The sequence below is a fragment of the Melitaea cinxia genome, chromosome 15 (genome assembly GCF_905220565.1).
Source record: "Melitaea cinxia chromosome 15, ilMelCinx1.1, whole genome shotgun sequence".
Classification (NCBI taxonomy): domain Eukaryota; kingdom Metazoa; phylum Arthropoda; class Insecta; order Lepidoptera; family Nymphalidae; genus Melitaea; species Melitaea cinxia.
Genome location: NC_059408.1, coordinates 3,685,182 through 3,711,438, shown reverse-complemented (window position 1 = coordinate 3,711,438; position 26,257 = coordinate 3,685,182). Strand labels below are relative to the sequence as shown.

The 26,257-nt window shown below is 35.4% G+C and overlaps 1 protein-coding gene across 1 annotated transcript; it reads right to left on the bottom strand.

The window, feature by feature from the left end:
- Nucleotides 1–6,291: 6,291 nt before the first annotated feature.
- On the bottom strand, nucleotides 6,292–8,388 carry LOC123660613. The gene has a single exon (XM_045595669.1). The coding sequence runs from the start codon at nucleotides 8,386–8,388 to the stop codon at nucleotides 6,292–6,294; it is 2,097 nt and encodes a 698-aa protein (XP_045451625.1).
- Between the last annotated feature and the right edge of the window lie 17,869 nt (nucleotides 8,389–26,257).

The window sequence follows — 26,257 nt, the reverse complement described above, 5'->3', positions numbered from 1 at the left end:
TAAATATAAAATTATACTAAGTTATTACAAAAGCTAAAGCCGTTTAGTCATTTACCAGTATAATGTTTCATTTCATCAATTTTTTTTTCTGTATGCGTTCTTTATTTTACGTTAAACTTTTATTAATAAGAATCCACTCAACTCTAAAGTACCGTAACAGTCATAAATCAACACCAATGACGCCGCATAAACAATTGTTGTATAATATGTGATCAGAGTTATATCTAAGCTGACGCAATTGAATTTTGAGCGAGAACGCCGTGCCTTAGTCCTCATTAAGATTCCCTCATTACCAAACGCTATGCACGTATACCTGTTTAATTGAAGGAGAATTTTCGACTTATATAAAACTTTAATGGTTAAATATATTTTTAGTTTAAATTTCCCAGATTTACTTATATCTCAGAACGTGTCACAAAATTATTGGAATTAGTATATTCGCTTAAAGTTCATGAAGTGCTTGGAGTTTTATAGCTACACGTAATGAGTGAATCCGAAAAGAATTGAAAGATTGGTTTTTGTAATAATAGGTAAAAATAAGAGATCCGTATGTCCATGATGACATCAATAATTCAAGTTAATTTACTGAAGTCAATAAAAAATATTTTCAGAGACCGAAGAGCAATTATTCGTTTATTTATAGAATTTGAAATGTTACAGGACACTGTTGTGAACGCTTCTGAAACTTATATCGAAGTCCGTTCTGTGATGAGCGTTTTTTATTAACATTTGACATTTTATTTTTTATATGGATAAGAGAAGTGAGTCCTCAATTACACTGCTTTGTTGTCTTCCTTTTTTTTTCTTTTTGCTTTTAATCATTGCAAAGTGTAGTCTGTTAATAAGCAATCTATACATATAATAAAATAGTAGGAAAGTCAAAACTGTACATTGAATATTTTTTTAAAAGAATACTTGGGGTGTGATCTACAATCGATACCGAAGCCAAAAATATAGGTTTTAGAATTTTTGTCTGTGTGTCTGTTTGTCTGTATGTATGTCCGGGATAAACTCAAAAAGTACCGCATGGATTTACTTCAAATTTGGCACGAATATTATTAAGAAGTCGAGTCAACATATAGGCTACGTATTATCATGCTATCACCTACCGGGAACGAGCAGTGAACCTTTATTTCCTCAACGCATTCTATAACAATGTGTAATCTAATGACTCATATTTGAATTTTGTTGTTATTATGTTAATAATCATACTATATAAGCTAGCTTTACACTATAAAAATCACGGAATATAAGAAACTAAGCCGATAAACATAATTAAATGAATATAAGTAGACGAGACAATTTTAAAGCAGCGCCATCTATGAAATTTTTCTGTAGATATGAAATGTAAACAAGAAACGGGTATATGAATGGTATTTTAAAAGGTATAATCATAGGTATTTTTGGTGCTGTATAGCGTTCACGCAGACGACGTCGCGGGCAGCAGCTAGTATTACAATATAGTAATACTAATATTTGATAGAGGAAAAATATGATTTTTGTTTTTTTATTGTACATAAACTCAAAAAGTACTGGAGTATTATAATTTTTTTAACAATAGAATGCTACATCAACACTGAGTGACATACGCTGTATTTTAACGGGAGAAAACGGAAGAGCCGAAGTTGTGGTATCGACTAGGGCGAAACTTTTAATGTAAAGAAAGTATATTTATATCTGTACTAATATTATAAAGCTGAAAAGTTTATTTGTTTGTTTGAATGCGCCAATTTCAGGAACTACTTGCTCGATTTGAAAAGTTCTTTGTGTTGGATAGCCCATTTACCGAGGATCTATAGCCTATATTTATTCACAAATTAACACTAGTGACAACCTCGGGACACAGGTAGTAGCATGATAAAAATAAATTTAAAAAGAATAACACGCCACACATGTTTATTTTATATTTATTATATACCGAAGCACTTAGGGTGATAACTCGCTAAAATTATGACGTTGCCTTCTCTTCATTAGCGGCCGCCACGGAGCGTACGTTCTACAATTACTCGTGCAACTTCATTATAGTTTGAACCTCATTTTGTAAAATTAATTTTTGGTAAAATTTAAATCCGAAATTTAGTATATGAATTTCAATTTATTTTTTACAATCCATCTGTCATTTATGGAAGTTGTTGAATTGTAATATTGAAATTTCTAAAGGCAAGTCGACGTCAATATAATTAATTGAAATGTATAAAGTAATGTTAAATAAAAAATAAGAACTATATTAAAATTTTTAATTGCTTGGCAATTAATAAACGACGTCGGAAATGCAAAATCTTTCTAGATATTCTCTCGTGGGATCAGGTATTTTACAATGACAGCGAGGTAAGCCATATCGTTAATTGCATCGACAATTCGCCAGTGACATCATTTCTGTAAGTAGTTAATTTTTTCATATTTATAAATCTACGAATTGTCGTTATATGTCAATTGATTCATAGCACATATAATGTAAAATATTATCAAAAGAAAAGGAAAAACACCATTGTAATCTCAGTTGTACATAAAAATAACCTGTCCAAAAAAATCGGCGAAAGACGTTGTCAAGACTGAATAACATTTAGTATGTTTACTATTACATGGTAAAGTCACATTGTGTTACACTTGTGATATATTCAATGTTCAGTTTGTATATAAATATAAATAAACCATTTTAATTTTTATCCAGTTTTAATAAAATAAATAAATTTATAACCGAATTATATTTAGCAATAAAGTTTCAACCACGAATACCCGATGTAAAGGAATTAAATAGTCCCATAAAAATAAATGGACCAAAATATAAAGATTTTACGAGTAATCATTTATGTAGTTCACCACAACGGAACGCTTCGTTAAAACTTTGTTATATGCTTTATGAGGTTAATTAACAAAGGGATTTTATTTATTTATTTATTTATTCTTAATGTACATTAAAATACAGACACATATAAAGAAAGATACAAGATTTACAAATGCGATCTTATCGCTAAATAGCGATTTCTTCCAGATAACTATCTAGTTATATATAAGATATATATGCACGTCATTATGTTATAGTATATTATTTGAAATGTAAAAGGGGGAAACCTTTGTCTATATATTCGTCTCAACGCGTATCAAAAGGTTTTATTAATTTAGTAACTGTGCCCGCGACTTCGTCCGCGTGGAATTTAACAAAAAAGATATTTTTCAGTTCGCAGAGTTATAAAATAAATAAATTTCTAAAATAAAAGTAGCGAAGTTACTCCTTATTACATCAGTTATCTGCCGGTGAAAGTTCCGTCAAAACGGTCCAGCCGTTTCAGAGATTAGCCGGAACAAAGAGACCGACAGACAGACAAAAATTGTAAAAAAAATATTTGCATTTGGTGAAAAGTGGTTATTTTAATATTACAAACAGACACTCCAATTTTATTTATTTGTATAGATATTAAATTGCTTTACAAAAGTGTATACAGAACGTCGTATTTTTCGTAGAAGTGAATGAATTTATCAAACAATGCTACCGCCATTCGCTTAAAAAAAATCGTTGTCAAAAGAACTGCTAATAAAATATAATCTCATTATATTAAGATTCGACGTGGTCCGTAGCTGCAGCTCGTAGCATTCGTAGCACGTCTACGAGTGCTTAAGTCGACCAATAGCTACGGAATCCACTTGGAATACATTCGCAGTAATAATATTTATTCAATACTCACCTTTCGTATAAACGATATAATTATACATAAGTGTAAATAAATAGTATTTGTCCGTTTGTATTTATTTTTATATTAAATACTTTTTAAATATTAAAATGAGTAACTTGTGTTTTCTATTCTTCTCTTCGGGATCTTTGTAGTTTAAGTTATTTTTTTTTTTCATAAAATTAGGTCGGCAAAGTAGCGTACGGCTCACCTAATGGTAGGCGATTGCCGTAGCTTATAGACGCCTGTAACACCAGAAGTATCCCAAGCGCGTTTCCGACCCTATCCCCAATTCACCAATTCTACTAACTTTGTTAACTGAGGTAAGGCACAGCAGGAAACATCCTGACGGAATAGAGGATCACAGCTAAATAATACTGCTCTCAAGCAATGCTGTATTACTATCTTATACTATTAAACGAGCAATTCTTGTATATATATATAGAATCTGAATCTCGGAAACGGCTCCAACGACTTTCATAAAATTTAGTATTTAGGGGGTTTCGGGGGAGATAAATCTATCTAGCTAGGATTCATTTTCAGGAAATGTCGTTTTATCCCTGTTTTTAGGAATTGAAAAAAATATCGTTAGAATACGAAGGTAAATTTCGCATAAGTCAATGTAGTTGAAATAGCTCGGTGGGAAATCGGCCGCTCGGGATCAACCGAGAAGATCATGGATCAAATCCACATGTCCCTGATCAATTATTTTTTCTTTTTCTTTTTCTAATAGCACTCGTTATTTTTTTTTAAATAGACTGTTCTTATTTTTTATTATTATGTCGGTAAAATCGAAAAATATTATTCATATTTTATCAATATGTAATTCGTATTTATACTTTATGATTTCCAAAAAACACGATTTACTAAAAATACCGAGCTTAGCTCGGTCACCCGGGTACTCTTATACTATTAAACGAGCAATTCTTGTATATATATATATAATCTGAATCTCGGAAACGGCTCCAACGATTTTCATGAAATTTAGTATACAGGGGATTACGGGGGAGATAAATAAATCTAGCTAGGATTCATTTTTAGAAAATGTCGTTTTATCCCTGTTTTTAGGCAATGAAAAAATGGCTACAATATCGTTAGAATAAGAAGGTAAATTTCGCATCTGTCAATAAAGTTGTAATAGCTCAGGGGAAATCGGCCGATCGCGCTCGGCCGAAAAGATCATGGTTCGAATCCTCACGTATTCCAGATCGATTATCCTTTTTTTTTTCTTTTTTTTTCTAAAAAAAAATAAAATTATTCATATTTTATCAATGTGTAATTCGTATTTAAATATGATTTTCAAAAAACACGATTTACTAAAAATACCGAGCTAAGCTCGGTCACCCAGGTCCTAGTAAGTAAGGTTACCAGAGCTACTGGGGGGATTTAAAGTTGGGGTCGGCGACGCTCTTTCAATGCTTCTCGTGTTGCAAACATCTATAGACTACGGTAAGCACTTACCATTAGGTGACCCGTACGTATATTTGCCGCCCTAGTTGTATAAATAAATATATTCCGAATAGCTGAGTTAGTTTAGTCATCATCATCATCATAGGCCTCTACGTCTATTCCAGACGATTTAAGCGGTGTCTGAAGAGCATTTCTTCTGATGGCTGTACAAGCCGATACGGGAGCGGCAGATTCTACCACACACCGAACAAGGAAAAGATGTGCTAGTGTCACTGATGTCGCTGTTCTGGTGTTTTTTGTTTCTCCTGTCCGATAAGAGTCCAAACCAGGCTTCATCGTGATGTTGTTGACCATCCTTCACGCTCTTACGCCATTGGTCTCTGTTCTCGGCTAACTTTTCCCAGCTGTTGTGATTTATGTTAAAAGCGACCATATCGCGCTTGGCACAGTCTTTAAAACGGAGCAAAGGCCTCCCAACATCCCTCCTTGCGTTCGCAACTGCGCCAAGCATGATCTGCCGCGGAAGTCGAGAGGGGTCCATCCGGTGTACATGCCCCAACCAACGCAGCCGACGCTGTTTTAGCATGGCAGTTAGACTGGGCATCCGCGCAATTTGTAGAACCCTCTCGTTGGTCGCTCTGTCTTTCCAACTTATACCCAGGATGTTCCGTAGGCAGCGCATATAAAAAGTGTTAATCTGACGTTCTTGCTTCGCATAGGACGTCCACGTCTCCGCTCCGTACAAGAGCGTGCTCAAAACACAGGCCTGAAATACTATCATCTTGGTCCTGTTGGTAAGATGTTTGTTGTTCCACACTCTTGTACTGAGCCGCCCGAACGTAGTCGCCGCTTTTCCGATGCGAGTATTGATCTCTGCTTCTAGAGAGAGACTGTTCGAGACAGTCGATCCCAGGTAGCAGAACCTATCAACCACTTGTAAAGCAGTGCTATCCAGCATTATTGCAGGTATTTCTGCACTGCCTTGCGCTAGAACCACAGTTTTTTTGGGGTTTATGGACATGGAAAACAAAGTGCATGCTTTGGAAAATTTGTCCATGATTGTTTGAAGCTCGAGAACTGAGTTTGCCACAAAAGCTGCATCATCGGCAAATAACAAAGAGTCAACGAAAAGATCATGACGCTTTCGTTTAGCTTGAAGCAGTGAGATGTTGAATAGCTTTCCGTCTACTCTTGTATGAAGGTGGATACCCTGTTAGCTATCGCCGAAAGCAGTTCTTAGGATAATCGAAAAGAATATACCAAACAGGGTAGGAGCCAACACGCAGCCCTGACGGACACCCCTACGCATTTCGAACTGATCAGACGTTTGGCCATCAAAAACTACAGCGCCCTTCATATCTTCGTGAAAGGATTGAACAAGGCTCAAGAGTTTCGGTGGACACCCAATGCATTTCAGTGCAGTATAAAGACCCTCCCTGCTGACGGTATCGAAGGCCTTATTTAAGTCAACAAACGCCACGTACAATGGCGTTTTCTGCTCTCTGCACTTCTCCTGTAATTGGCGAAGGGAGAAAATCATATCGACTGTGGAACGCCGGGGGCGAAAACCACACTGTGCCTCAGGATATACGCGATTTGCAAGTTTTTGGAGCTTTCCTAATATTACACGTCCAAATAGCTTGCCGACTGAGCTCAAAAGGGAAATACCACGGTAGGAGTTGCAATCGCCGCGATCCCCTTTCCCTTTGTATAGTGTGATGATGTTGGCATCACGCATATCCCGAGGCACGCACCCCGCCTCCCAGCACTTACACAGCAGACTGTGCAGAATAGGTGACACGCACTTAAGTTTAAGTATTTCTGCTTGGGTTCCATCACTACCAGGACTCTTACCGCGCTTAAGCTGCTTTACAGCAATGTGGTATTCCCTTATAGTAGGTAGGTCGTCTAATTGACTCCAAGTATCCAGTTTAGGCATGCTCTGAATAGCCTCCGGTTCGATGCTGACTGGAGTTGCATAGAGAGTGGTGAAGTGTTCTACCCAACGTTCCATTTGACGATGACGATCTGTTATAACAGAGCCATCAGCTTCTTTAAGGGGAGCTGTCTTTTTGGAAACTGGGCCGATGGCCTGTTTTATACCAGAGTACACACCGCTGAAGTTTCCTGAGTCTGCACACGCTTGGATGTTGTGGCAAATATTGGTCCAATAGACATTCGCAAAGTGGCGTGTGCTGCGTTGAAGAGCTGCTTTAGAAATTGTAAGCTCTTCGCGCGTCTTTGGATTAGGATTCAGACGGTGAGCAAGAGCAGCGTCGCGTTTAGAGTCAAGCAAGGGTGAAAGTTGCTCTATATTTTCAGTGAACCAGTCTTGAGATTTAGCTCTCTGATAGCCGAAAGCTTTGGCAGCTGTTTCCGTGAGAAGAGCTCTGACATTACTCCATTCGTCTTCGACGGTCGCATTTACATCCCAAGTTTCAGTCTCCTTACGTACCAAATCCTCAAAATCACGAATCAAATCGTCATGCCTGGTTTTAGGAAGGTCTAATTTCTTCTTACCAGGTGGTTTGGACGAATGAATCTTTTTGTGGATCAGGGCTACACGTGTTACTACTAGGGAATGATCAGTGTCACATTCCGCGCTGTGGAATGTACGCGTGTGAATGGTTTCGCGGAGGTCTTTTCTTCTGGTGAGGACTAGGTCTAGCTGGTGCCAGTGACCAGAGCGAGGGTGCTTCCAGGACACCCTACGCATAGGCTTACCCTTGAAGAAAGTATTGGTCACACACAGCAATTGGCTCGAGCAGAACTCAAGTAAACGTTGTCCGTTCTCGTTGAGTTTTCCAATGCCGTGGGGACCCACACAATCGGGCCAAGCAGAGCTGTCCTGGCCGACCCGGGCGTTAAAGTCACCCAAGATGTAAAGTCTGTCACTAGAACTTACGCCACGTACCGTCTCAGTGAGTTGGTCGTAAAATTGGTCTTTGGCTTCGTCAGGTGAAACTAGTGTTGGGGCATATGCGGAAATAAAAGTAACAAAGCCGCAGTTGCTTCGCATCCTCAACACCATAATGCGCTCCGAAATTCCTCGAGGAGTTTCGATTGCGGAAAGGAGATCATTGCGGATTGCGAAACCAACGCCATGCTCACGTGCGGCAGTAGAGTCCTTTCCCTTCCAGAAAAATGTATATGAGGCCTCGCGTATTGAGCCTTCGTCCGATAATCTGGTCTCTTGCAGTGCGGAAACCGCTATGTTAAGTCTTTTGAGCTCGACATCGATTAAGGCAGTTTTGCGCAGGTCGTCAGCGCCATTTGAGCTTCCATTGGTGTCTGGGAAGCCTGTCCTCATCGTACGGACATTCCATGTCGATAAACGCATGAAAAGTGGGTTTTTGGTGTGTATTTTTAATTGCTGCTTAGATCCAGGTGTGGTTGGTAACGACGTGAACTTTCTAGATTTACTAGTGCTTCCTACACCCTAAAGAAGCAAATCCACGACGAGGCGGATCGGTACCTAATTGGCCGGGGGCTGCCCGGTTTAAGCGGGCGGTAACCGATCAATGGGTCTTCGATGAACCCTCCCACTGACGAGAGTGACCCCTGGCGCCCGCACTTGACGCCTATTATATGCGGACTTATAACCGGTCACTGCCACTCCCCGTGTTGTTTTCCACGCAGCAGCACTGTCGTGGGCAGAGTGACCTCTCCGCAGACACTGCGTCGCCTGGGACACAGATTAAGGAAAACGCAGGGTTGCCCAAGACCCACGCCCACCCTCTCGACCTAGCTGACTTAATCCGCAGGAACGGCAAGCCGATACGTGCGGAGCCAGCTCGGTTGCAGGAATCAGCTGCGAGAACGCCTAACGGAGACTCCTTCCGGGTTTAATAACGGAATTTTCCATTTCCTGGATGGTGAATAACTACGCAAACTAGAAGGTCTAGTTTGAGTTCCCTTAGTCGCCTTTTACGACTCCCTGGGAAGAAATGGGGTGGTACGATTCTTTTGAGCCGGAAACCACACGGCCAACACGGCGGTTAGTTTAGTAGGTAACTTATAATTAACTGTAATTACATATTGAAGGAAATCGATGCAACTCAATCTGATTTGATTCGCACAATTAGAGCGATATTTCTTTATTTATTTTCTTTTTTAGGATGGTAAATAAACTTTTCATTTTTTGCAAAATGTTTGAATTATTGATTTTTTGTAGGCACTTATTGTCTTTCGCGTTTACACTAATTTCCATATATGCGCCTGTGACCTTACAAAATAAGGTTTACATTACATAATTAAATTACACATATTGAGTACTTCGAGACAAAGGACATTTATTCGCGTAGTCAAGTAAAATTCTATACGTATCTTCGTTTAAACTGACAAAATATTTATATTTTACATTACAACATTTTTTTTTTCTTTTAAATGGGAACTTTTAACGAGTGTTTCAAACACTAGGATCGTGATAAAAATGAAACATTTAATGATTTAATAAACGCAAAGCCGGGGATTAGCGCGTTCGTTTATTGAAACGAGACGCTAAACCGAGTTCGGTGGTTTTTTAATTAATTTTTCATCTCGGCCGAGCCTCGCGGTCGACGGACGGATCGTTAAAAATGTAAGTGTTTAAAATACATTCGTATATGTTTTTTTATGTATGGACTTGACGTGTTAAGAATATGCAGTGTGTTGTTTTGCACTTCCATTACGTTATTGCGATATGTAGCTGGTGGTATTTCGTGAATCGCTTTTTTATTATTTATGTGATATCTGACAAATGTGTATGTTACAATGTTTATGTATGTGTATTACAAGTATATATTTGATACGAAAATTCTCAAGCTTATATTTTGGTAGTAAGAGTTTGCTGTTAATAAAATGCAGGTTTAATATCACTTTTGTAATGTAAATACGAAGGACTCGAATCCTAAATATAAAGTATTATTTTATTCTAAAATTATGATATTATGAATTCTTGTGGTAATTTGAGTCCTGCATGCTCTCGTATTTTGATAAGAATGCGTCTCGCGTCTCCTTCGGTTATATAATAGAACGTGGACGAAATCGTAATTTTTCCAATTTTCCTCCACGACGAGGGTACAAATAGATAAAGTGGGGATTGCTCTTGACGTAGGTAATGTCAGATGATTTTATTAACCCCTTACATTTTATTCAATCACCCTTTAATTTGTTTTATATTGTCAAACTGATAAAAAAGCGAAATTTCGGTTTATTCTATAAATTAGTTTTGACTTAATGCGTGTTTCTTACCTTTGTGATAATGTTATATTGTTTGTCTCCGTCATAAAGATAGTCACAACGTTGTTTTTTTCCAAATGTGTAATACGTACGTGACGACGCGTTGGCGCAGCGGTTATAGTACTGGCTGTCACGCTGGCGGTCGCGGGTTCGATTCCCGCTCACGACAGACACTTGTATCGGCTATATAGATGTTTGTCGTGTTCTGGGCGTTGTGCTTGTGTATTGTGTGTGTTTCCGGACCCCAGACACAGGAGAAAATCCTACTTGGGGCCGTTGAGTGTGAAGCGTTATAACATGTCATAATAAAGCCTTAAACCTTACCAAATAGACAAGTTATTTACTATAAAGAAATCTTCACTAATCAGCGTTTCTTGGAACATAATATCTTCAGTTTATTGTGTTCAAAATAATGTCAAGATTACTCATTAGATTTAGAACATCACAACTATAGATTTGATTTGATATGAAAGTCTGTATATTAGCACAAAAATATGCTTAAAAGTAAATACGCCTGGATCAAGAAAAGCACACGGTCGTCTGTTCCTACGGTAAGCAACCTAATTAGTGATAACTTTAACACCTATATTTCCCTAAACGTGAATAAAATAGTCGCTTCTAACGCAATGAATTTTTATCTAATATTGTGATTTCTAAAGATAGTTTAGTTAATTAGTTTGTAACGTCCGCCGGACATCCAAATAGCCCAACTGTCAGTCCCTTCTTACATATCTACCCCAAAAAACAACAAACGATTGTCTGTTAACACGCGATTTCGTTAATTGTAAGCAACAGGCGGTGTTTCATCAAACCCAATTAATGTATATCAAAATATATAAAAATAGGTAAAAAAACTTTTTAAGTTAAACGGTTTTATGTTAAACATACATTGCAATGTTTAAGATAAATGTACTAAAAACCAAAAAATAATAAAATAGATACAGTCGTGGGAATTATAAACATATGCATAGACTAGACTAAAATAAAACCGTGGGGCACGTCAATTGTCTACAATCGTTGATTAAAATGTTTGTTTTGTAATGTTACACTATAATTAGGCAGTTGTTCAACCGACAACGATGGACGTGTGATAAGTAGGGCTAGAATGTGGAAACAAGCTAGCAAGCTCGATTATAAGCAAGTTTTAGGGTTTCATAGTGGTGAGCGAGTAGTACTTTTATCATATGTTTTGTCGATTAAAGACAAACTACGAGCAGTGAAACGATTCCTCGCCAGCCAGCAGTGTGAATGTCCAACGATAAACTAGTTGAAACATCTCTTTTATTTACATGGAGTGTATAACTATTGGAATTTCCATGAGCAAGAAAATAGTAAGTAATTTCCTTACCGTCTGCGGGCCAACTGCCTATTTTAACGACGAATTAAACGATTCTTCTATCGCACATTAAGTCGATAATTTGTAGACAATTGACGTGCCCCACGGTTTTATTTTAGTCTAGTCTATGCATATGTTTATAATTCCCACGACTGTATCTATTTTATTATTTTTTGGTTTTTAGTACATTTATCTTAAACATTGCAATGTATGTTTAACATAAAACCGTTTAACTTAAAAAGTTTTTTTACCTATTTTTATTTTCTAGTTTTTAGTTTTTATTTCGCATTCTGTTTAATTCATTTAGTGCTTCATTATTGCAAGGCCCATCTTAAATATTGAGGTTGTATAGTGCACTGTATTCTTCTTGTCAAGCCCTTTTATTTGATACCCATATTGGTGGGATTGATAAAAAATTGTTATCACACATTTGGTAGCGGCGGCCAGCTTAGATTTCAATTTTGCATAGTAAATTGTATTCTACTTGTTGAGACCTTTCATTTGATACCCATGTTGATGGGATTGATAAAACCTAAGTTATCCGCCATTTTGTAGAGGCCGCCATCTTGGATTTTAATTTTATATAGTACATTGATTATACTGGTTGAGCACTTTCATTTGATACCCATATTGATGGGATCGATAAAACCTACGTTATCCGCCATTTTGTAGCGGCCGCCATCTTGTATTTCAATTTTTTATAGTATATTGTATTCTACTTGTTGAGCCCTTTCATTTGATACCCATATTGATGGGATTGATAAATCCTACGTTATCCGCCATTTTGTAGCGGCCGCCATCTTGGATTTCAATTTTTTATAGTATATTGTATTTTGCTTGTTGAGCCCTTTCATTTGATACCCATATTGATGGGATTAATAAAACATAAATTATCCGCCATTTTGTAGCGGCGGCCATCTTGAATTTATAATGATAATGAATAAACATAATATTGTATTGTCACCAAAATCCAAAGTGTATACAAAATTTCAGATTAATCGGTTGACAGGAAGAGGGTGAAATTTGAATTACTAAATTTGACCCAAGAATAAAAAATAAAACAAACGGGGTGAGCTAAATAAAACCGTTTAAAAACCTAATGTTTATATAGTTAAAAAGTTCGTTTATATATATTTTTTATGTTTAAAAAGCCCTTTCCAATTTCTACTTGTCCTTACTCTCCTATATGAATATATATTTATTAATAATACCTTTTTCAAATTTGGAATCGTTAATAAAATACTTTTTAACCAACTTCAAGAAAGGAGCAGGTTACTCAATTCGACCGTATATATATTTTTATGTATGTTCGCGAATAACTTCGTCGTTTATGAACCGATTTTGAAAATTCTGGTTTTTGTTGGAAAAGAGATATATCCCAAGTGTGGTACCATGATAAGGAAACCAGGATCTAATGATGGAATCCCAGAGAAATTGAGGGAAACTCTCAAAAATCGTAGTGAAGACTAAAGCATTTGTTAATTTCTTTCGTCTATTTACGTTGTATTACTTGTCGGTGTAACTGAAGTCGGCTTTTTTCGTTTGCGAGCAGACACAATTATTATTATTAATGTACTCAAGTTCGAATACGTTTTTTTTTTTCGCAATTGTTGATAAAGTTGTTACACAGACACAGTTACAGTTGTTGTGACACAGACGGTAATACAATTTCTTCAAATAAATAATGCACTGGTCTATTATTATTTTCATTAGTTAAAATATTTTTAGTGACAATAATTTTTTTATATGTTATTGATGAAGTTTGCGTATAAAAATCAGAGGAGCGGCGTTATAAGAGCGGGTGAATCAGCGCAGGTCGTATACTCTCAAAATATTTTATCTACGCTAGGGAATATAACAAATGTGTCTTTACGCTCGTAAGATTTTTTCGCTCGAGTTACTTGAAATTGAGATATGAATTCTATTTCCGAACACATATCTCAGAGTAAATTTTCTTTCCTTAAGTAGGTATTTGTTTTACGGTGGAGCCTAGCTGTAGCTAATTGGCTATAGCTATTTAAGGTATCGTGGCTACTAAAGCTATCTTTCGTTTGTGTATGTAAGAGGGGTTGTTAATAGAACCCTGGTAATAGAAATACATTAAAACCTTAAACTGAATTAGACAGTATTGATAAGTCTGATTGCATAGTCTACTTCCAGTCTAATTTTAACCAACCTCATATTATACTATACCTGTAAGAACAAAGTAAAATAACCACCACACCAAACCAGTAGTGGCACCATGTAGTGGCAACTATATGAATAAGTAATCCTTCCTACCCATTGTCTATTTATATGTAACGTTGACTGACCCTTTGGCGGAGTTGGCAGTGACCTTGCTTACCGCTCCAACATCGTCAACTCGATTCTTTTCTCAAGTCTGAATACAATATTTATGCATGATATATATGTATATCTTTAAAACAAACATAAGTATGTACATCAGTTGAGGTCAAACATAAGTTGTTATTATTTACTTATTAACGTGATAATTTAGCCCTTCATCACATCAGCCTATCGCAGTTCACTACTGGACATAGGCCTCCACAAGTTCGAACCAAAAACGGCGTGAACTCATGTGTTTTGCTCATAGTCGTCACGCTGGGCAGGCGAGTTGGTGACTGCAGGGCTGGCTTTGTTGCACCGAAGACGCAGCTGTCCGTCTTCAGCCTGTGTATTTCAAAGCCAGCAATTGGATGGTTATCGCGCCATCGCTCGGCTTTTTAAGTTCCAAGGTGGTAGTGGAACTGTGTTATACCTTAGTCGCCTCTTACGACACTTACGGGAAGAGAGGGGGTGGCTATATTCTTACTGCCTACCCACGCAGTAATTTTTGTTATTATTTACATATTAACGTGATAATTTAGTCCTTAGCACCTTGCAACGTCAGTCCTAACTCCTACAATGATTAACATCGTTTTCAGTGATTATTAAACACTCGATTGTAATCGGGTCCGGACTTTGTTTAGCTGTACAACATTGGTGTAACAAAAACCGAATGTGTTCTCATCCTGTTGGTCATCGGAGCTGATCCTCTGTATAAATAGTAAATAGTAATATAACGTTGTATATACATACGTACTAATCTGTGTGAGGCTCATTATTTACTCCCGTTGTCGGATTTTCCAACTGTGTCTTGTTATCTGTAAGTCAATAAGTTAAGCTTCCAATTACGATTGTAATAATGTACTTTATATATACTTTTTGTAATCATATATGTGTATCTTTCTTATAAAATTTGTTTTTTAAATATATTTTTATATAACACTTAATTGTTTTATAGTTTATTTTCTTTACTTGAACTGCTGTTCAAATATAACCCTGTGGTACATATTGGTCATTTTTGTAGTAGTTTTGTACTGGTTTTGCGTATTAAAAACAAATTTGGACACCAACCATAAATATACTTTTATTTTTTGTATAAGATGAAATAAGTTACATTAAATTTTCTCTTTTTAAGTTGTTCGAAAAAAGCGAGTCAAGTGGGTGATAAAACTATACGGTATAGTGACATTGTTGGGTTCATGGCGACTAATTTCCTGTTGCTCCCGCCAGTAAATCGGATAGGAAACGTCATAATCATATGATAGGTGCGGCGCATTGCGCCCACCTGTCGGCGCGCGTGCGTCCCGCGGTGACGTCACACGACCGCGCCCGATCGCCGCCGGGGCCACCCGACCGCCAGCCAACCGACCCGGATTGATCCACTGACACTCGTCGACACTTCGTCTATTGCTAACCAAACGACTAGAAAGGTTCAGAAACCCACAAAAACATAAACAACGTCGACTCGTCGATATCGACGTACCCATATTTCGAAATGAATTTTCCTGGCGGCTCGCCGAATCTAATAAGAGCAAATAAAAACACATCAGACAGCTATCTCGCGGTGTGTCCCTCTGGCTTCTTATCTAGTTCTTAATCCAAGATAAATATTACATCAATCGGGGGTGGAGACGCGGTGCACGCAGGCGCGCCGGCCGCCGGCCCAGTCCCGCTCCGGCCGCGCTGCCCGCCGCACATCGCTCTCGCGGGCGCCCGACCCGGCGGCGACTCGCCCGCTGCCTTCTAGGACTCCCGTAAATTATCGCGCTACCGTTACCGAACTGCGGATCCTCGCCGAGCACCGAAGTCAAAAACGCGCTCCGAAACCCGCCGGCGACCGCGACGTATCCACGTGCCCGTCTCGTTGCGTAAGTCGCGAAATCTCCGAAAACGAACTGAATCTCCTTTGACACACGAGAAAAACAAATAGCACGCATCGACATCGATCAGTGCATCGTTCCTGGTCTGTGTGTTTATATTACGGCCGAAGTAAATAGTGTATCGGGCCGAGCGTGTTAGGGAGGTTAGAAGTGGCTTTCTTTTTTAATAGGTTAATCCGCAGACTGCGGGCGCGGTCTTTTTAACCTTACAGTACAAAAGTGCTGGTTGACCTTAAAACCGCGCGGCGACACCTGATTTGTTGTCGGCCCGAAGCGGCTACAACTATGGTCTTTAATGACGCTCTAAACTTTCAGATTTGCGTGTTTACATCCGAAGTTTTACAATTTGTTATATATTTAAAAACATGTTTCTTAGGTATCCTCCCAACGAACCTTATTACGAGCATAAAATATATTAAAAGCGTCACTTTGAAGGATAAATAAATTAGAGCTGAGTGGAGTTCTCGAGAAATCGTAAAAAGCATTTACTCCAGTATAAATGAATAAACAAACTTCATTTGAATTTGGCATTTTTATATTCCAAACGGCCACTTCACTTTTTAAATCGTCTTTTACGACTCCTTACCCTAATTAATGGCGTCTGACGCTAAAGGAATTAGAAATTTCGACAAAAATTTGTATTAGCACTTAGCGCCGCTTATTAACTTTAGACTTAATTCTGCCTTAGACCGAATTATGCTAATGTTCTCCATTTCTTTTATTCTTTTAAGTTCATTTCATAAAAAAAGACTATTATCTATCATCGCCCATTATACGGAACTCCGCTTAAAGAAACTGGGATTATACTAAAAACCATATTTTATGGCCATATTTTATTCTATGGCCAAACTCTTGTCTATATTGTATATTTCAATCATTCATTCATTTTCAATAATCAATGCAATGTTGTTAGAATATGGCGAAATGGTTGCTATGTTATTCGTATGTTCTAACACCATCGTTGTTATGAACATGAGCAGTCCAAAAAATATAAAATGTGAGAATAGAACTTTAACGTAATTTTTTCTATTATCTAAAATTGTCAAACATCTTATAATTTTTTGAATTGTAATTGTAATTCGAGAAATAAATGCAATCGAACGAACATTGAAATAAAATTTCTTTTTATATAAATAACGACGATAAATATTCGCAGTATCAAACATCTTGCAGTACTTCAAAGAATGGCTACTCTTCAAATATATTTTTTTTTAATACAAATAAATATCATTAGAATTTTCTTTTTTTTTCGTATTTTGATTTGATTTTTTTATAACTTTTTTTTCCTGAAAATACAGAACATAAAAAAAATTCAATTAGGTGCAGTCGTTAGTAAGTTACGGGCGTACATACGACTACATTACAATTAAGCACGTAACATGTAATGTGTGTCGTATGTACATATACTTTATTTTGTTACGAGAGTACATAGACTTTATTTAGAGATAAATAATTTATTAGCAAAACTAAAAACGTATTAAGTTTTCGAGTTATACAATTACTTAGTCTTTTAAAAAAATTTATATCCAATTTTCAATATAACGAGCTTACATTTTAACAAGAGCTTCGCTTAGCTAGTTCATTCTTCGTTTATTCAATTACACAGGAACAAGATAAAAATACTAATTGGTTTGCAAACAATACAAATATTCATTTATTAAAAATATTTAAATAAATAGGATTGTGTTTTCGTATTTAGTTAACATACCGTATCAATGCCATTTCGAGCATTAAAAGTTTCAATTCTAGTTGTATTTTTATTTCGAAAGCTTATTCTTTTAAAAGTGATAAATGGAAGTTTTTGTGGAACGATTCAAATAAAAGCAACTTAAATTAACTTCAACTTGAAACATTATCCGTACTTATTTACAACACCCGTAATAATACACTTAAGCAAATTTTTATGTGAATTTGTAGACAGACATTCTTAAATAAATTTAATCTATACTAATAAATGGAGAGCCGGTTTTTTTTTTGTTCGGATATACTGCGAAAACTACTGAACCGATCGGAATAATACTTATACCATAAGATGCAGCGTGTTTCGTAGAAGGTTATGATACGTTGGTGATTACTTATCGTGTAAAAAATATGGACGGACAGAGGTCGCGACTAGAATATGTGTACATAGTTCAATGATTTATAAATTTATTAGAAAAATGCTGTAATTACTCTCTTTTGTGTATTGGCATAAACTGTAAACAAAAGTAAAAGATTTTTTTTTATTTACTTCTTTTTTTTAAGTAGTCATTTTTCTTAAAGTGATTAGACTTCTAAATTAATAATATATAATTAATTAAAGCTACTAATATAATGGAAAAAAAAGTATACATTTTCATTTTCTTATTAACCAACTGTATTTATTTTTGGTTTTTACATAAAATTAAATTTCTCCAAACATTTTTGAATATCATATCAAAAATTGACCGCTCCAGCGGGGTTCGAACCCGCGTCTCCGACTGACCATGTCGGAGACCGACACGGTTCGAAACGCGGACGAACTTCGAGACGCGGGTTCGAACCCCGCTGGAGCGGTCAATTTTTGATATGATATTCAAAAATGTTTAGAATTCCTAATGTGTGGGTAACACAAAAATAAAATCGTACATATTAAATTTCTCGACGTAAAAACTCCACGTTTCTCTGTAATATTTATGTCACAACCAAATGTCTTTCAGTCGGCCTTTGTATTTTCAAGGCCATTCTACAACATGCCTACTATGTCTTTGAATTATCATATTTAAAACGTTCAACGTAACGCTTGAGTGACCGCCGTAACATTGAATTAGTATAAATAATGAATAAACGTCTTACATTTACTGGACTCCAGGAGGATGATACTCATGTGCACTAAAACACCCAACATATCACTAATGTTCAGACTACGGCAAACATCGGTCTGGAAAATAGAAACAGTTGTTTTGTGACGTGATTATATACGCGGCTGTTGGTGAATATGTCAGTTGCTATAACCACGCTGTTATTTATATTATCTGTTATTTAACATTATTAGAAATACAGGCAACGTCGTAAATTTACGTTCAACTAGATAGCTAAACGTCGTCGTTTATTTTAGTTTACCGTTCAACGTTATGTTCAATTGCTAATTAATATGTAGATGTATATTTGAAAGCGATATCCAATGAAAAGACTAGCGGCTCGATTGGACGTCTTTATCGTCCAGTTGACTACGAAATTTCTGTTCAATATAACTGTACCTAATCTCAATTCCTCCGTATACCCTTACGTAGAATCCTTTGACCCAATTTTGAGGTATTATCATAAATTGTTACTCAATATGTGCATACGCAATATTTTTTCTTTGTTGCCCTATATTCATATTCCGTTTTGAGTACGGTGTAAGTAGCGTTAAATTGTTTGGTTTGTATGTAGGTTCGCGTTTGCTTATTGTTGTATATTGTTTATTAAAATAGAAAACAAAAAAGATATATTGGAACCATTACAAGCTGTTTTGTTCGGAGCTTTGTTTGAATGCCTTTGAACTATTGTCCTATATATTATAGACTATTCGTTATTGCATAAATACAAAGAATAAAGATACAGTTTTCATCTATATACAAATAAATAAAATTAGACTGTCTGTTCGTAAAATTAAAATAACCGATTTTTACTAAATGCACATGGATGCTTACACGATACATATACCAAAATAGCATTTTTTTACAATTTTTGTCTGTTTGTCTGTCTGTCTGTATGTTCCGGCTAATCTCTGAAACAGCTCGACCGATGTTGACAGGACTTTCACTGGCCGATAGCTGATATAGTGATGGGTGACTTGGGCTACTTTTATTTTAGAAATTTCTATATTTTGTAACTCTGCGAACTGAACTATATTATTTTTTTGTTAATTCCACGCGTTGTTAAGTTTCATTCCACGAAGTCGCGGACACAGCTAGTAATACAATATAATAAAACTGCGTATTTTAACATAAATTACTTATATCTTAACCGAATTCAAAAGAGGAGGAGGTTCTCAATTTGATTGTATTTTTTTTATGTGTTACCTTAGAATTTGTTACTGGGTGGACCGATTTCTATGATTCTTATTTTAATCGAAATGTGGTGCTTGTTATGTGTTCCCATTTCTAATAAGTACTTTATGAGCTATCTTTAATAATGCGTATTAGCTTGACTATTTTTTCGCCTACTTACGTTATATTACTGGTCGATGTAATTGAAGTCTTTTTTTTCTGTTTGCGAGCAATCACAATCATTAATAAAACAATAACTGCCTTCATCAATCTTGGTAAGTTCTTATGAAATTATTTATTTGTTTCTTTCTTTGTTATTTTTAGATTTACGTGTTTAAATCCAAATTTATATAAAGATACATTATAACAGTTTTATACCACTTAGTAAAAAACGAATAGTAATGAATGTAGCTGTCTATGTTTTTATGTATAATTGTGCAAGGTATGGATGCCTTTCATAACTTGAGAATTTTTGAACTTATTAACAAGTAACTTTATCAAAAGATGTACTTATTCAAGCTGTTCGTATCGATGATAAATTACAATTGTTTTTGATATTAAAATAAAAACAATCAATTTTAAAAATTTAATAAAACCATAACTGTTTAGTCACAATATCTCAATATTCTTTTTGTATATGTATGCCATGTGGTTACAAATTAAAATTTAAAAACTTAAAATCCATCAAGTGTTTTTTATATAATACATACAAATGGCAAACATCTATAATTATATTTATAGAAATGAACTAAAATATTATGTTAAGTGATTTCATCAATTAAAAATAGTATATTTCATAACAAAGTAGTTCTTATATTTGTTGAAGTTAAAGGCAACAGGGCTAACGTCTACATGAAGTGAGTAAGTGGAAAAACTCGACCGATATGTTCTCGAGTCACGAAAACGCGATAGTATTTTGTTGTTGGTGAATCATTTCAACTAAAAAACCTGAACAACTCATAAATTCATAATATTCATGTTATTTAACTTAATTTTTTGTTAAATAAATAAATTTATTTTGTTTTGTACGACTAACTTAATTTATAAAGAGAACGTTAATAAGACATTTTACGATATTAATTATATGTGTGCATTTGCACTTAATCTTAAATCTCTAATCTTCAAAACTACTGGACCATTTTGAATGAAATTTTGCTCATATATGTAACTTTGTCCAACACATGCTATATTTTATTTTCTTTAATGTCCGCCATATTCTTATTGCAAAATTATAAATATAATAAATATGGCGGTACGAAATTCGTCAGGTCGCAAGTATTAATATATATTTTCACTCCGAATATTATAGTATTATTCAAAATTTGTGCGAGGAAAAGATATTTTGTTAAAACACGAGTAATTTCTTCTCGTTTGTTTCGAATACATTGTTATGCCTGCGACTTTGTTAGCATTGTTTTCACATGGTTTTGTTATTTGCTAAACTGTATTTACATTACGTAAAATATATTTTAATTTAAATAATAACTACTTTATCGTTAATTATGTTTATCTTGAATTAATATCTATTGGCGTGATATATTTAAAATTTGGATTACCTACTATTTGTTTTGCGGCAAACATATTTGCATAGTCGTGGACGTTAATCGTTCTGCTTTCGTTTGATGTAATTTAAAGACTAACCAGGCTTTATTATACGCAGAAAATGTTTATATATAGCTCAATGGATTTTTACATAACCCCCTTAAAACAAAAAAACTCATCAGCCTTGTAATATGATTCATAGACAAATAACGTTTCAGAAACGACGCCAAATATTCAACACAATCCTTCGTTTCATACTTTTATATAATAAATGAAATATATATAAAGTAACGAATGCCTTCGAGGGTTTATAATTCCCCGCAAGCTGCTAATCCCGTCTAATTTCAACAAAAGCCGTTTAGTGCTTAATTAAACTCGCTAGACTAAAACTCGATGACTCTAAAACAAATTGAGGAGCTGGTTGACGCGCTCTAGTAGCAATTGAACATTCTTGTAGCTTAAAATACTGTATCGTGTAGTTATTTTATTAATCGACCAAATTAAATTTAGTTTAAAATTTAAACAAAAACTACCTTGTTCAAGTACGCTTTATAAGGACTTGAATAACCCTTTTCAAGTATATCAAGTTAACAGTTTATAAAGAATAACAATAGTTTATTAAACATTATACATATTTACAATTCACAACTTAAGAACTAAATATTTACAGATAGTTTTGGTACAAATCATATTAACAGGTTATTGTTTAGTTATAGGCATTGTAAGGTTGAATAAGGCTACCGGAATGTGTGTTTACTGAGATAGGGTACAGCAGGGTATTTTCCGCTCAAAATGTGGAGCAACCCGACTGGGGTAGCACCTCGACCTTACGAGAAGAAGATCACAGCTACATAATACTCTTTTCAAGCAGAGTTGTGTTCCTGTGGTGAAAAAGGTGAACAGAGCTCCTGCGGGAATTGGGGGTAGGGTCAACAACGCGCTTGCGATGCTTCTGGTGTTGCAGACGTCTATAAGCTACGGTAATCACTTACCACCAGGTGAGCCTTACGTTTGTTTGCCGACCTAGTTATATATCTTATATATAAAATTCTCGTGTCACAGTGTTAGTTAAAATATTTCTCATGTTAAAATATTTCAATAATTTAGTATTGAATATTCGATGTTCTAAATTATTTTGTTTCAAGCAATTGCAAGAGCCTATAAGAAGTTTCTTTTAGCTTTTATTAGAAAATATTTGGTAATAGCCACGTTTTTTTTTTCACAATCAACTAACTACTATACGTAGTTTTATAATTTAACTCTTTTTTACAGTTTTGTTTTTTCTTTCCTTTTTTATACAAATTTGACCAAAATTAAATGTCCTTTATAAATCGTTTGAGAATTGTGTATTAATTGCAAAAATTTTACAAAGTTAAAATCGTGTGATTTGTGGTTTACGAAATATAAGTTTCCCCGTTCCCTTTACGACATTTAATTTGTAAAAAGAGGCGATGTGCGTGTCACCACATCGTCTATAAAAAGTAATTAAATAATAAAAAACAACCTATGACTACCCACTAGATATCATTCAGACTCAATTATTATAATTTGTGGAAAAAGTTTTTTAAACATTCTAATTGTGAATCACTTTCCTTTCATCCCGTTATTCAATTACAAAAATTCCTATTGAAAACATTTTGAATAAATATAGAATTCTAATTATTATGATCTGTGGTTTATTATATTATTATTTTTTTGTGTTTGATACGTCGGCATCAATTGTTTATTTATAAATGATATTAGTAATACTTACCATTTTCATTTTTGTGCTACCCACACATTAGGAATTTTAAACATTGTTGATTCATTCATTTCTAAACATTTTTTATCATTTTTTCTAAACATTTTCGACGTGCCCGTGGTGGTGGGAGACGCGGGTTCGAACCCCGCTGGAGCGGTCAATTTTTGATATGATATTCAAAAATGTTTAATAATACTTACTAAATTGTTTAGACTTCTGATGTTATAGTACTGTTAAAAAAGTCATCATCCAACGATACATTTTCTATAATCAAAATAATAAATCTAGGTATTCTAGGATTACATAGCTCACCTGTGTTTTACATTCAGGTCAAGCGAGGGGATTACACGCAACGCGTTGGTAATAAACATAGAACAGTGAATTGATGAAAAGTGATAAATGTTGAATGTTACGATTGTAATTGAAGCTAATATGAGAGAAGTTTATATGACATTTATATGAACAACGTTTAATGGATTTACAACAAAATATTCCAATTTTATTTATTTTACATTCATAGAATAGCAAATTAAACAATAATTTTATAATATAGAGTTCTAGAAGAATCTCGATTCGATATATATATATGCAACTAGGTCGGCAAACAAGCGTACGGCTCACTGCTTGAAAAAAGTTCTATTTAGCTGTACGGTCTGTTACGGTCTTCGGTACGGTCGAGGTACTAACTCCAGTCGGGCTGCTCCATATTTTGAGCAGGAAATTTCCTGCTGTGCCCTGCCTCAGTTAGTGTCTCAGTTTTGGCCGAAACCGGAACCGAAACTCACGTAGTCAATGTACTTAGCGTATTTTTAGTATTTAGTAATGATAATGCAATTCGTAGACATCGTTCATCCTTGACCATATGTTACTTACGAGTATATGGTCAAATATGACCCCAGATAGTATTTTACAGATTAGACTCACGGGCTAGGCGTATCATTTCCATAGCGTTCTCTCTTCAAAGTCAAACTCAACTACCCTGAGACCAGTTAACAACCCCTTTCACGTACAACTTGAAATAGTACATGATTCTGAACAATATCAGCTCATACAAAAGCGAACCATAAGGTTTATTTCACGATCGAGTAATTTAATTACTCGGTTTTGCGTTTGTATTTACTAGCGCTAAGCTTAGCTCGGGGGCTATTATCATTGCGAAATCGGCATTTACGATTATCGATCGATGTATTGATTACGCGTTAGCTGGAAGATGTTTTCGTTAAATCGGAAATAGGAACATTCGGTAATACAGTTCATTATAACTTGTTCAGATTTAAAATATTGTTACCACTGTTTTACTTTATATTGTCGACCTGTAAAGAAGTAATTAAAACCTTTAAATATGTCTGGTTTCAGAACTGTTATGAAATTTTAATTTTTAAGATTGTAAGTACAACTTTCTTCAATGTTTGTATGTATTTTAGATGCCTGATGATGGTCCAATAAAGTATCGAAACGTCGCATGAATTTGCAATTAGTGGTTTGATTGGCACCCTATGTCCACTTTCCTGCGAACCGTCAAAGAATAATTGTAAGAAGAGTTAGATAGCAGTAGTATGGACATTGATCTCTTTATTTAAAATTCTACTCAAGTAAGTAGACCCAAGATTTTGATAGAATATTATATGTTATGCCCTACTCCAGTTAAAGATCTTAAAAATTAACTACCATCTTGAAGAAATGAGTATTTAAGTGTTGTTACCATATCGTCTAATGTTGACGTAGTTTTCAGATAGTTCTACATTTTTGCGTATTTCGTATTCTTTCCAATATTAATTACAAAGAATTTTGTTTTATTTTTTAATTAGAATTAATTAATTTATTAAAATTAATAAAATTTATTAAAATTAATTAATTAAAATTTAGAATTTGACGCCGTGTTGCCGCAACGGTCACAGCCATGGATTGTGCCGGTTGCGCTGGCGGTTGCGGGTTCGATCCCCGCACATGACAAACATTTGTATTGGCCATACAGGTGTTTGCCGTGGTCTGGGTGTTTGTGCAGTCCTTGTGGGTCTCCCCACCGTGCCTCGGAGAGCACGTTAAGCCGTCGGTCCCGGTTTGTTGATCGTTACTCATAATATATCCGCCAACCCGCATTGGAGCAGCATGGTGGATTAAGCTCTGATCCTTCTCCTACATGGGGAAAGAGGCCTATGCCCAGTAGTGGGATATTACAGGCTGAAACGAGCGAAGCGATTGTTTTATTGTGTATGTATGTTACTTTAAAAGTAAACGTATAACACTGCACAACAGCATTTTTTTGCATGGAATGTTTTTTATGGTCTAGCTGCATTTTCTTCCCTGATTCTAAATCTGTTCTGTGATTTTTGCTAGCATGCTCTACTTTTTGAGATATGAAGGGTAGCTATTTTTAACAAAAAAAAACATGGTATCCGTTATATAACAATTTATTTAACTATCTAATTAGAACAAAACTGTCTTTTATGTAACTTTCTTGAATAAATTGGAGTTTTACTATTATTCTGAATAATCCAACAGTAGTCAGCCATCATATTTTTACTCCAATAGCCCTGGTTGCGCTCCTCCGTGAAGCGAATTTTCTGATGAAAGCGCTCTCTCTGCTTCTCGCTTAAATCTCCAAGATTTTCAGAAAATCGATCTAGGTGGCTATGCGTGGAATGCATCTTAATGCTCCATCCAATATGTTGCATCCAAGTTGCTGAAAGTATAATAGTAACTGCCTAACGTGGTCAGGAAAGTCGATGGACTTCTTATTTCTCAAAAAGTCAAACAAACTCGTTCCAGGCTTTTTATCAACGGTTGTCATACTTTCAGTAAAATTTACATGGTTTGTTAAATTTCTAATTTGTGGTTCTTCGAAAATTCCAGCTTTTAACTTCTCAGCACTCAGTTTTGGAAATGATCTGGATATATACTGAAATGTACTTGGTTGGCGTTCTAGTGTATCATATTTTAATTTATATTTGTTTGGGTGCTAATTACTTTTATTGGTATCTAATGTATCAGTTGAACGCAGGACAGGTCTAGTACTGACGGCACAGTAGGATAAACCCACTTTGAATGATTTTGGCGTTAATTCCTGTTATGTGTGCAACGCAGAAATAACAGCTGTCGTGGTGGTTCGATGGTGCACGCCAAATAATAGAACTAATGAAGTT